Consider the following 13,213-nt stretch of genomic DNA (forward strand, 5'->3'; position numbering starts at 1 on the left):
AAAAAAAAAAAAAAGGCTCCCCCAGATCATGGAGATGAAAGAGTAGAGAATGGAGGTAATGAGACAGGGTTTTTGAAGATTTCTCTGGAGAATGTTGGTAAGGTACTTTTCCCTCAAAAGGAGAGAGGCTGCAGGGAGCTGTCAGCCTCTTATCTCTAGCCCCACAAGAAAAGTGCCAATCCCAGCCTCTCAAAGAAGTTGCTCTGTATCCCCCGCCCTCAGAGGATTACAGATTGAGGTATGGCTGCCACGCAGGAAATTTAGAAGCAAACAGATCAGCTACTTGCATTAGCAAGTGAGCACTACTGCTGGGTAGGAATTGGCCTGTCCCCTCCAAATAAAGAACTCAGGAGTGTTCCCCTGACAGCAGGATGGGGGCGAGGGAGATCTCAGATCCTGACCCATTGGTCAAGTAAAGCAGAGAGCAGGTGACAGATTTCAAAAGAGAAGCCAGAGAGGCAGGGCACAGAGGAGGGACTAAGCAGCCATCAGTATACTTCTTGGCCAGGCACGGTGGCTCACACCTGGAATCCCAACACTTTGGGAGGCTCAGGCAGGCGGATCACCTAAGGTCAGGAGTTCAAGGCCAGCCTGGCCAACATGGTGAAACTCCGTCTCTACTAAAAATACAAAAATTAGCCAGGCGTGGTGGTACGCACCTGTAATAGCAGCTACTCAAGAGGCTTACACAGGAGAATCGCTTGAACCTGGGAGGCAGAGGTTGCAGTGAGCTGAGATTGTGCCACTGCACCCCAGCCTGGATGAGACAGTAAGATTCTATCTCAAAAAAAAAAAAACAAAGGTATACTTCCGGGAAGTATAGAAAAGGTATACTGCCAGGAAATGGGCTCAAAAAATAAGGAAAAAGAAAAAGAAGTACACCTCTCAGCTTCTCAGAGTACATTTTGCTCAGGGCAAGGGACCTGCCAGGGAGATGGTCATAGCAAGTATCTCCTAAGAAGCCATGAAAACATTCCCTGGAAAGAGAGTCAACTCAAAACACATGACTAGGAGAGAGAGCACAAAGACATCTATGACAGCAGTGATCAAGTAAGAACTTTCACTTTTCCTTTTTTTTTTTTGAGACAGAGTCTAACTCCCGTCATCCAGACTAGAGTGCAGTGACACGATCTCAGCTCACTGCAACCTCTGCCTCCCAGGCTCAAGCGATTCTCCTGCCTCAGCCTCCTGAGTAGCTGGGGTTACAGGCGCCATCACACCTGGCTGATTTTTGCTTTTGTATGTTTGGTAGAGACTGGGTTTCGCTATGTCGCCCAGGCTGGTCTCAAACTCCTGAGCTCAAGTGATCCATCCGTCTCGGCCTCCCAAAGTGCTGGGATTACATGCGTGATTCTGCACGCCCAGATTACTTCTCTTTATCTGTCCTCCCTCCCTGCAGCTGCTCCCAAACCCTATGGAGATCCAAAACAGCAGCTAACAAATACGCTGGGTGACGGAGTGAGACCCTGTCTCCAAAAATAAAAAATAAAAAAAAAACAAAAAACCCACTGCAAATTTCCCAAAATGTCCAAACAATGATCTTTTCTCTTTGATCGAAGACTAAAATTTACAAAATGCATTTGGGGTCTCTTTTCATTGTCTCTTTTTTTTTTTTTTGAGACAGTCTTGCTCTGTCGCGCAGGCTGGAGTGCAGTGGCACAATCTCGGCTCACTGCAAGCTCCGCCTCCTGGGTTCACGCCATTCTCCCGCCTCAGACTCCAGAGTAACTGGGACTACATGCACCAGCCACCACGCCCAGCTAATTTTTTCAATTTTTAGTAGAGATGCGGTTTCACAGTGTTAGCCAGGATGGTCTTGATCTCCTGACCTCATGATCCACCTGCCTCAGCCTCCCAAACTGCTGGGATTACAGGCGTGAGCCACATTGTCTCTTTTAATCCTAGAATGGTGATCGCCTCACCATGTTTTCTTGTTGTTATTGTTTATGACATTGACATTTACAGAATCTAAAAAGCTTGTGGCAAATACTGGATTTGTCTGATTGTTTCCCCATGATAAGATTCAAGCCAAACATTTTTTGACGCAAAACTACACAGATGATGATGTGTGTGTGTCTTGCTATATACATCGTATCAGGAGGAACTTGAGTCCAATTTTATCAGAAACGATGATGCTAAATGTGGTTGCTTAGTATAGGTGGGAATCCCCTGATCTCTCCATTTGTAATCAGAGGGATTAGAAACTAATATATTAGAAACTAATAGTTTCTAATTAGAAATTAGAAACTAATATATGGGGGGGTTTCCCCACTTATTCCTCATTTCTAGTTGGTTTAGTTTGTGGGATGGTATTTTGACACATTGAATATCTATTCCCCAAAGACATTTCACACAATCCTTGCTTAAATCAACTTGTTTTGTTTTGTTTTGTTTTTGAGAAGGAATCTTGCTCTGTTGCCCAGGCTGGAGTGCAATGGTGCAATCTCAGCTCACTGCAACCTTCGCCTTCCAGGTTCGAGTGACTCTCCTCCCTCAGCCTCCCCAGTAGCTGGGACTACAGGTGTGTGCCACCACACCTGGCTAATTTTTGTATTTTTAGTAGAGATGGGGGTTTCACTATGTTGGCCAGGCTGGTCTCGAACTCCTGACCACAGGTGATCCGCCCACCTCAGCCTCCCAAAGTACTGGGATTACAGGCGTGAGCCACTGCACCCGGCTGACTAATTTCTTTTTTTATTTGATGTAATATAATCTATTATGTTCATTAATCTTTTTGAAGCTCAAATTGTTCCAAGTTTGGCCTGTAAGAAACCCTTTGAGTTGGTTCCTATGTCTTTTTGGCAGGTCTCCATAAGTCTCTGAGGCCCCACTTGTTCAATAAGATGTTCCAGGGCTCATCTGTTACCCTTCTTTCGCCAGTCCTGAAACAAGCCCTTTATTATAAGGAACGGTATTCAGAAAAACAAGATCTGAGTGCTTAATATATTCATTATTTCTGGGTCTGTGGCACAATAAAGAATATATCTGGGCCAGGCACGGTACAATGGTGCAATCTCAACTCACTGCAACCTCCATCTCCCGGGTTCAAGCGATTCTCCTGCCTCAGCCTCCTGAGTAGCTGGGATTACAGGCACGTACCACTACGCCCAGCTAATTTTTGTATTTTTTTCTTAGTAGCGAGGGGTTTCACCATGTTGGTTAGGCTGGTCTTGAACTCCTGACCTCAGGTGATCTGCCTGCCTCAAACTCCCAAAGTGCTGGGATTACAGGGATGAGCCACCACACCTGGCCACATATATCTGGTCTTTGACCCTGGTTCTTGATACATAGCTTTAGAAAACCTTGGCATTTCCTAAGTAACAGATTCAGGATGAAGGCTGATCACCAGAAAGAAATCACGTGATTAGAGGATTAGAATTTAGGGCCAGCCTGATCTTTGAGGAAAAGAAGTTCACTGGAGATTGAGCTTAATCAACTACCAAATGATTTAACCAATCGTGCTTGCATGATGGGACAACAACAAAAACCCTGGACACTGAAGCTCAGTGGGGCTTCCTGGTTGAGGAACACACTGATGTGCCTGGATTCCCAGAGGAGAGGACACAGAAGCTCCATGTCTCTTCCTCATGCCCATGTCTTCCATTTGACCGTTTCTGATCTGTGGCCTTTATAATAAAACTGCAACCTAGATCAGCCTGGGCAACATGGCGAGACCTTGTCTCTACAAAAAAATTAAAAACGTTCTTGGCGTGTTGGTGCATGTCTGTAGTCCCAGCTACTCGGGAGGCCAAGATGGGAGGATCCCTTGAGCCCAGGATTTCAAGGTTGCAGTGAGCCATGATCACACCACTGTACTTCAGCCTGGATGAAGGAGTGAGACCCTGTCTCAAAAACATCAAAAAACAAAAACCAAACCAGCAATCTTAAGTATAGAGCTTTCGGGGAATTCTGAGAGTCATTCCGGCAAAAGAGTAGGTAGCTGTGAGACTTCCAGCTGGTATCTGAAGTCAGGGCGGTCTTCTATAGGACTGTGCCCTAAACCTATGCAGTCAGACACTAACTCTGGGTAAGACATATCAGAATTGAACTGAACTACAAGGTACCCATTTGGTGCCAGAGAATCGATGTCAAAACATGCAAAGTCCTTTCAGTGAACATAGCCAGAAAATACTATTTATATATATATATGCACACACACACACACAGATATATGCATATTTAAACTAAGTTTGCAAATATAAGTGCACATTTTTTAAAATCTTAAGTCCATATCAGCCTCCAAATCAAATCCAACACCACTTGGAAATCACAGTAATGCATATCAATCCACCATAGTGTTATTCAGAGCCACACAACAACATTCCATTGTGTGGATATACCATGCCTTTTTCAACCAGTACTGGACACAGTTGTTTGCTATGTATGCTGCAATGCGTAAGCCTGTGGAAATACTGTTTTGCATTAATGAAGCTGTATCTTTAAGGCAAATTCATACAACTGGGTCTGCTGGATAATGGATAAATGCCTATGTGACTTTGGTAAAAACTGCCAAAAGCCCTTCCATACAGGCTAGACCATCCTGGACTCCCACCTGCAAGGTATGAGTGCCTGTTTACTCACAGCCTCGCCTAACTGAGTATGTCATCCAGCTTTTGAGTTTTGGTTATTATATTCTGAAAGGTGAGAAATGTTTATCAGTGTAGTTTTCATTTGTATTTCTCTTATTACAAGTAAAGTTAAGCATCTTTTCATGTTTAAATCTCTTTGTAGAGTCATTTCTGAGAAATTCTTATTCATGTGTTTTGTCAACATTTTCTACTATATTTTTCGTCAGCTGGAATTATAGGCATGCACCACCACACCCAGTTAATTTTGTATTTTCAGTAAAGACAGGTTTTCATCATGTTGGTCAGGCTGGTCTCAAACTCCTGACCTCAAGTGATCCACCTGCCTCAGCCTCTCAAAGTATTGGGATTACAGGTGTGAGCCACAGCAACTGGCCAGGTCTGCCTTTTTTTTGAGACGGAGTCTCACTCTGTTGCCCAGGCTTGAGTGCAGTGGCATGATCTCAGCTCACTGCAACCTCTGCCACCAGGGTTCAAGAGATTCTCATGCCTCAGCCTCCCAAGTAGCTGGGACTACAGGTGCCCGCCACCTCGCCCGGCTAATTTTTTTTGTATTTTTTAGTAGAGATGGGGTTTTGCCATGTTGGTCAGGCTGGTCTCGAGCTCCTGACCTCAAGTGATCCACCTGCCTCAGCCTCCCAAAGTGCTGGGATTATAAGCATGAGCTACCACACCCGGCCAGGTCTGCCTTTTTTGTTTGTTTGTTTGTTTTTGAGACAGATTCTTGCTCTGTCACCCAGGCCAGAGTGCAGTGGCACAATCTCGGCTCTCTACAAGCTTCGCCTCCGGAATTCACACCGTTCTCTTGCCTCAGCCTCCCGAGTAGCTGGGACTACAGGCACCTGCCACTGCGCCCAGCTAATTTTCTGTATTTTTAGTAGAGATGGGGTTTCACTGTATTAGCCAGGATGGTCTCAATCTCCTGACCTCGTGATGTGCCTGCCTCGGCCACCACAAAGTGCTGGGATTACAGGCGTGAGTCACCGTGCCTGCAGGTCTGCCTTTTTTTAAGAGCTCATTGTATAGTAAAAAGATAAACACCTTGTCTGAGATATAAGGGGCAAATAGTTTCTCCTGTTTTGCCTTTTGATTTTCCTTATGCCCAGGTAAAATACTTTAAAGTCATTCATAAATTTAATGTTTTTTATTGCTTCTAGATTTTGAATCATATAGAAAAGCGTGAGCCACCGCACCCGGCTGACTAATTTCTTTTTTTATTTGATGTAATATAGTCTATTATGTTCATTAATCTTTTTGAAGCATGAAATCCTACTGCATCGTACATTCTCACATTCATCTAGTCATCTAGTCACTGAAACAGTCACATCCCAGACTGATATTTCCTGGATTCCTAGGGGCCCCACTCACGCTGATCTCCACACCCACAGACCAGGCTGCCATCCTTAAGCCCCAACAACACTTAGTCTATACAGCAGAGAAGCAAATTAACACTGGAGTTTCACTTGGAATCTCAACCATAATAAATCCTATCATGTTGTTCATCTTCAAAGAGCCCTGAATAAAATCTCTCTGACCATCTACACCAAGCGTGTCCAAACCACAGCCCACTGGCCCAACACAAATTTATAAACTTTTTTAAAACATTGTAAGATTTTTTTTTTGCGATATTTTTTAAACTCATCAGCTATCATTCGTGTATTTTATGTGTTGCCCAAGACAATTTTTCTACCAGTGTGGCCCAGGAAAGCCAAAAGATTGGACGCCCCTGATCCACACTGTCCTCAGTCCTTGTTCTCAAATCTCCTGCTTATCCTCTGATGAGCTGACTTTCACAGGGCTGAGATGTTCACCATGCTCATGAAAAATGGCAAAAAAAAAAATTATAAAACCCTCAAGACAGAAGCTAGAGAAATGAAACTCTTCTTGTGAGCTCAGATGGACTATATAGCAATAAATACTAAATGTTAACCAACTGCGGGAGCCAAGTGCAACATTTCCCAAAGTAATGGTACCTTTTCTTTCTTCACATGATCCATAATTTTGCCCAAATCTTCAACATCAACAATGGAATTTAGGCTCTGACGGTCCTCACCACCAAACTCTTCTTCACTGGAGCTCTCAAAGGGCTCTTCCTCCTGGAAGAGAAATGCTTCAGAAACAGTGTTCAAAGGGGCAAAGGCAAAATTCTCTTACACTCCCTCCCACACTAAGAATTCACTAGGTCTCTAAATTCTTGTTTGTTTGTTTTTTTTTTGAGACAGGGTCTCGCTCTGTCACCCAGGCTGGAGTGCAGTGGCGTGATCTCGGCTCACTGCAACCTCCGCCTTTTGGGTTCAAGTGATTCTCCTGCCTCAGCCTCCCAAGTAGCTAGGATCACAGGTGCATACCACCACATCCGGCTAATTTTTGTATTTTTAGTAGAGACAGGGTTTCATCATGTTGGCCAGGCTGGTCTTGAAACCCTGACCTCAGGTAATCCACCCACCTCAGCCTCCCAAAGTGCTGAGATTACAGGCGTGAGCCACAGCGTCCGGCTATCTATAAATTCTTAATTTAAAAATAAAATCCAGGCTGGGTATGGTGGCTCACCCAGCTCTTTGTGAGGCTAAGATGGGAGGTCTGCTTAAGGTCAGGAGTTTGAAACCAGCCTGGGCAACACAGCAAGACCACATTGCTACAAAAAATGTACACAATTAGACAGATGTGGTAGCACATGTCTATAGTCCCAACTACTTAGGAGACTGATGCAGAAGCGTCACTTGAAGCCAGGAGTTCAAGACCAGCCTGGGCAACATAGTGAAACCCTCATCTCTACAAAACAACAAAAACAACAATGAAGAAATAAATCTTAAGTCTTTAGCATCAGACTCATAACTATGAAAGCGCATGATGGAGTGAGAACAACTAACACTTCACCTGCCCTCCCACGTCACAGTGACATGAGCTGGGCTCAGGGGAACAAGACACATGCCAAGCAGAAGTAGAGGAAATGTGACATCACTGGGGAGACACATTTGCGGAGTATCTACTACGTCCCCAGCACAATGTTCATATACCCATTCATTTCATCCTCAACTATTTATGATGTAGATAGGTTCAACATCATCTCATAGATGAGGAAATTAAAGCTAGAGAAGTTAAGAAATCTCGGCTAACACGTGGCAGCCTTCATCCCTTTCTCCAATGGAGGATAAGGCAGAATCAAACAATAGAGAGATTTTGTTTGTTTGTTTTGTTGTTGTTGTTGTTTTGAGTCTCGCTCTGTCACCCAGGCTGGAGTGCAGTGGCATGATCTTGGCTCTACCTCTACCTCCTGGGTTCAAGCAATTGTCATGCCTCGGTCTCCAGAGTAGCTGGGACTGCAGGCATGCACCATCACACCCGGCTAATTTTTAAATTTTTAGTAGAGATGGGATTTCACCATGTTGGCCAGGCTGGTCTCAGACTCCTGACCTCAGGTGATCTGCCCGCCTCAGCCTCCCAAATTGCTGGGGTTACAAATGTGAGCCACCGTGCCCAGCTGATAAAGAGATTTTTAAGAGGTGAAGTAGTTGTTTGTTTTCAACAGCAGGTACTTTCTGAGTAACTCAAGGGTCACTTTAAAATTAAAAGAAACAGGCCGGGCACAGGGACTCATGCCTGTAATCCCAGCACTTTGGGAGGCCAAGGCAGATGGATCACCTGAGGTCAAGAGTTCGAGACCTGCTGACCAACATGGTGAAATCCTGTCTCTACTAAAAATACAAAAATTAGCCAGGTGTGGTGGCATGCACCTGTAGTCCCAGCTACTCCAGAGGCTGAGACAGGAGAATTGCTTTAACCTAGGAAGTGGAGGTTGCAGTGAGCCAAGATCGCAACACTGCACTCCAGCCTTGGCAACAGAGTGAACAAAAAAAAAAGAAAACAATTAAATTAAATTAAAAGAAACAAAATGTCAATAACCTTCATATACAGGCCAATATGCCCCACAGCATAGCAGAGAGATATCATATAATCAGATGCTGCTGATCAAGTGTTCAATACAAAATAAAACAGCCCCCCTTAGACAAGGTCACTCCTTATCCTGCGCCAGATGATAGGATTACCATGGACAATCTAACCCTCTTCTACTACAAACCAAGCCTGAGACTACAGAAGCAGCACTGTGGGTGGCTCCCTGGTATCTCTTTTGCTTTGTCAATAAATGAGTAGTCTTCTCTGCCTTGCTTCCAGATGACAAAATAAACTGATCCCAGAAATAAGTGTATGGATGTGTTCTTTAATTTAGCCCAGCTTCAACAGAAAATCTCTGCCAGTTAACTCCACCCTGATATCCCAGCCTCATGACCAAGCTGTCAAGGAGAGTCAAGTATACTACCTGAAACATACTTTCTAACAATTAGTCCATTTTTAGATCTTCTAGTCCAATGTTTCCCAACCAGTTTGTCTAAATATATAAGAATACCTTCAGTATTAGGATCTCCTGATGTACTCATTTTCCTAGAATTGCAGTAAGTTCCGTATTGCCCATGTGTCCTGTGCTCCTACCTCATCATTTCCAACACATTTCAGAATCTTAGACACAGAAGAGACATCAGGGATCATCTGGTCCAATCTCCCCATATTATCCTGGACAAGAAGTCAGTATAACTTTTGCTGTAAAACACCAAATTGTAAGTATTTCTGACCTTGTGGGACATACAATCCTGTCTTAACTACGCAAATCTGCCCCTCTAACACTAAAGCAGCTATGACAACACATAAATGAGCATGGCTATTCTCCCAAAACCTGTATTTTAAAAAATTAAAAAACAAGCTGGGTGCACTGGCTCACACTTGTAATCCCAACAGTTTGGGAGGCCAAGGCAGGAGGATTGCCTGAGTTCAGGAGTTTGAGACCAGTCTGGGCAACACAGTGGGACCCCATCTCTACAAAAGAGAAAAAAACTTGGCTGGGCATGGTGGTGCACGCCTGTAGACCCAGCTACTCAGGAGGCTGAGATAGGGGGATTGCTTGAGCCCAGGAATTAGAGGCTACAGCGAGCTGTGCACTAACTACTGCACTCCAGACTGGGGGACAGACTGGCCCCTGTTTCAAAAAACAACAGGCAATAGGCTGCATCTGGCCAGTGAGCCTGTTTGCTGATCCCTGTCCTAGACTCTCCTTGATAACTTCTCCTTAGACTCGAGTTTCTGATGGAAAGACTCATGTCGAGAATTTACTTTTTCCAAAACGAACCTATTTCATCTTCACATAAAATCAAATCAAAACTGCTATTAACTTGGCTCTGTGACCTTGGGAAACTTCAAAAGTTCTCTTGAACACTGAATATACTCATGGTAGCCAGTAGTGCTAGAAAATTAATGCAACACATTCCCCTGGTCCCCACAAAGATTGCAATCCAGTAAGAGACATACAGATGCTACATTTAAAGGGGCTTTAATGACAGGGTTTAGGAATATGAAAAGGAGCCACGATACCTGAGTCATATGTGAAGGGTAAGTAAACAGGCCTGGCCAGGGAAAGACATGTGGGAATGCTGTTGGAAGGGGATGGGCAAAGTCACCGAGGCAAGCACCACGAGGCATTTAGCTACTGTCCACCACTCAGAAAGTACCAGCAGATGGAGAATAAAGCATACGACATGGGGAGAAAATGTAGCAGAGAAAGATGTGGGCCGGACTGCAAAGGATCTTGCCTGCCCTGGAAAGAGAGAACGAGAAGCGTCTAACATGGTCTGAACAGAGAAATAACACAAACCTGCATTTCAATAGCTCACTCAACTGGGAAGACACAAGGTAATTTAAGGGAAACAAGACTACAGACAAGGATAAATCTGAACAATGTATGACAATCCCCTTGGGAAGAAAAGATGCTGGCCTGAACTAAAGAGTAACAGGTGAGCAGAAGGTTGGATATTCAAACTTATTTGGCAAAAAAATTTTTTTTTTTTTGGAGACCACAGTCTCACTGTCGCCCAGGCTGGAGTGCAGGGGCGCGATCTCAGCTCACCACAACCTCCGCCTCCCAGGTTCAAGCAATTCTTCTGCTTCAGCCTCCCGGGTAGCTGGGATTACAGGTGCCCGCCACCATGCCCAGCTAATTTTTGTATTTTTAATAGAGACAGGGTTTCACAGTGTTGGTAAGGCTGGTCTCGAATTCCCGACCTTGTGATCCGCCCGCCTCGAACTCCCAAAGTGCTGGGATTACAGGCATGAGCCACCACGCCCGGCCTTGACAAATATTTTTAGCACCAAGGAGACCACATGGCTAGAGGTTGGAGAGGAAGACAGAGAATAGTAGGATGACAATGGAGAAATTCAAGAGTCAGATTAGGTGCTAAGGTCACACTAAGAAATGAAGTTTTTATGAAAGCAGCAATGAAAAATCACTTTTAAACAAGAGGGTAACATGATCTGATTTGTACTTTTAAGATTACTTGGCCGGGCGCGGTGGCTCACACCTGCAATCCCAGCAACTTTGGGAGGCCGAGGCGGGCGGATCGCGAGGTCAGGAGATTGAGACTATCCTGGCTAACATGGTGAAACCCGGTCTCTACTAAAAATACAAAAAATTAGCCAGGCGTGGTGGCAGGCGCCTGTAGTCTCAGCTACTCGGGAGGCTGAGGCAGGAGAATGGTGTGAACCCAGGAGGCGGAGCTTGCAGTGAGCCGAGATCGCACCACTGTACTCCAGCCTGGGCGACAGAGCGAGACTCTGCCTTAAAAAAAAAAAAAAAAAAAAAAAGATTACTCTGAGGCCGGGTGTGGCGGGTCACGACTGTAATCACTTTGGAAAGCCAAGGCAGGTAGATCACTTAAGCCCAAGAGTTTGAGATCAGCCTGGACAACAGAGTGAAACCCTGTCTCTACAAAATATACAAAAATTAGCCGGGCACAGTGCTGTGCACCTGTAGTCCCAGCTACTCAGGAGGCTGACGCAGGAGGATGGCTTGAGCCCAGGAGGTTGCTGCAGTGAGCCAAGAGTGTGCCACTATACTCCAGCCTGGGAACGACCCTGTTCCCCACCCCGTGTGCCCCAAAAAAGTCTACTCTGAATGATAGATGGAGAAGAGATAGGAGGACAAAATATGTGGCTGCTACAGTAGTCTGGTCAAGCAATATGGCTTGAACTTGCATGTTAGCAGTAGAGATGGAGGGAATTGGATGGATATGAAATATTTTAAGCCAGAGGTTTGCAAACTACGGCCAAATCCAGGCAGCCTCCGGCCAGATCTCAACATGACAATTCATTTACATGTCCCCTATGGCTGTTTTCTTGACACAATGGCAGACTTGACAGTTTCAACAAAAACCATGTGGCCCACAAAGCTGAAAATATTGACTAACCGGCCCTTCATAGAAAGTTTGCTGACCTCTGTTTTGGACAAAGAAGGAACCAGACTTACTGAGGAATTCAATACAGGAATGAGGCAAAGGAAAGAATCAAGCACAGCTCTTAGGTTTCTTTTTAAGCCACTGAGACGGTGGGAGTGTTTCCTGAGATGGGAAACACGACAGTGGAACATAACAGAAGGGTGGAGATAAAGAGCTCCATTTTGGATTTGTGAAGCATCAGATATACAAGAATAAATTTTTAAAAGGCATACATGAGAAGAGAATTCAGGGTTGACCCTGGATCTGGAAGTACGAATGTGGGAATAACTGGCACGTGGACGATGTCTGAAGTCGTGAAACTGGATGAGATCACCCAGGAAGAGAGTGTCAGCGCATAATCCAGCACCAAACCTGAATCACTCCAACATGCAGAGGCTGAATAAAGAAAAGGAAAAGACCCCAAGTAAAAAAGGAGAAACTCTATGACAATGACGTCATGAAAGTCAGGAAGATAGATTCAAAGGAGGAATCAGCTATGACAAATGCTGCTGAGAAGTCAAGTAAAATAAAGACAGAAATATCCATGAGACGCATAGATCTAAAAGGTGAGACACAAAACATTTTTTTTTTGAGATGCGGTTTTCGCTCTTGTTACCCAGGCTATACTGCAGTACCATGATCTCGGCTCACTGCAACCTCCACCTCCCAGGTTCAAGCAATTCTCCTGCCTCAGCCTCCCGAGTAGCTGGGATTACAGGCGCCTGCCATCACACCCAGCTAAATTTTTTTTGTATTTTCAGTAGAGACAGGGTTTCACCATGTTAGCCAGGCTGGTCTTGAACTCCTGACTTCACGTGATCTGCCCGCCTCGGCCTCCCAAAGTGCTGGGATTACAGGTGTGAGCCACTATGCCTGGACCCTTTTTTAAATTAGAGACAGTGTCTCACTATGTTGCCCAGGCTGGTCTCTAATTCCTGGCCTCAAGTAATCCTCCCACCTTGGCCTTGGAAAGCACTGGGACTGGGATTACAGGGGTGAGCCACTGCACCTAGCCAAAATATAGTTTAAAGGGTTTATTTGAGCTAAAATGAGGGCAGTTGCCTCAGGCACACTTTGCAGTTGAAGGGACTGCTCCATTAGCTTTTGTTACAACCAGGTTTTTTGTTTTTGTTTTTTTTTGAGACTTCCTCGCTCTGTCGCCCAGGCTGGAGTGCAGTGGCCGGATCTTGGCTCACTGTAAGCTCCGCCTCCCGGGTTCACGCCATTCTCCTGCCTCACCCTCCCGAGCAGCTGGGACTACAGGTGCCCGCCACTTCGCCCAGCTAGTTTTTTTTTTTTTTTGTATTTTTA

The 13,213-nt window shown here is 45.0% G+C and overlaps 1 protein-coding gene across 1 annotated transcript in view; it reads right to left on the reverse strand.

Moving 5' to 3' along the window:
- Positions 1 to 13,213, reverse strand: part of LOC105548711 (S-adenosyl-L-methionine-dependent tRNA 4-demethylwyosine synthase) — a 268,689-nt gene that overhangs the window by 215,845 nt on the left and 39,631 nt on the right. Inside the window, exon 7 of the mRNA XM_011992876.1 lies at positions 6,560 to 6,682. Within this exon, the coding sequence (XP_011848266.1) occupies positions 6,560 to 6,682 (123 nt within the window). The remainder of the gene's footprint in view (positions 1 to 6,559; positions 6,683 to 13,213) is intronic.

Source organism: Mandrillus leucophaeus, unplaced genomic scaffold, assembly GCF_000951045.1.
Source record: "Mandrillus leucophaeus isolate KB7577 unplaced genomic scaffold, Mleu.le_1.0 Scaffold42, whole genome shotgun sequence".
NCBI classification, from domain to species: domain Eukaryota; kingdom Metazoa; phylum Chordata; class Mammalia; order Primates; family Cercopithecidae; genus Mandrillus; species Mandrillus leucophaeus.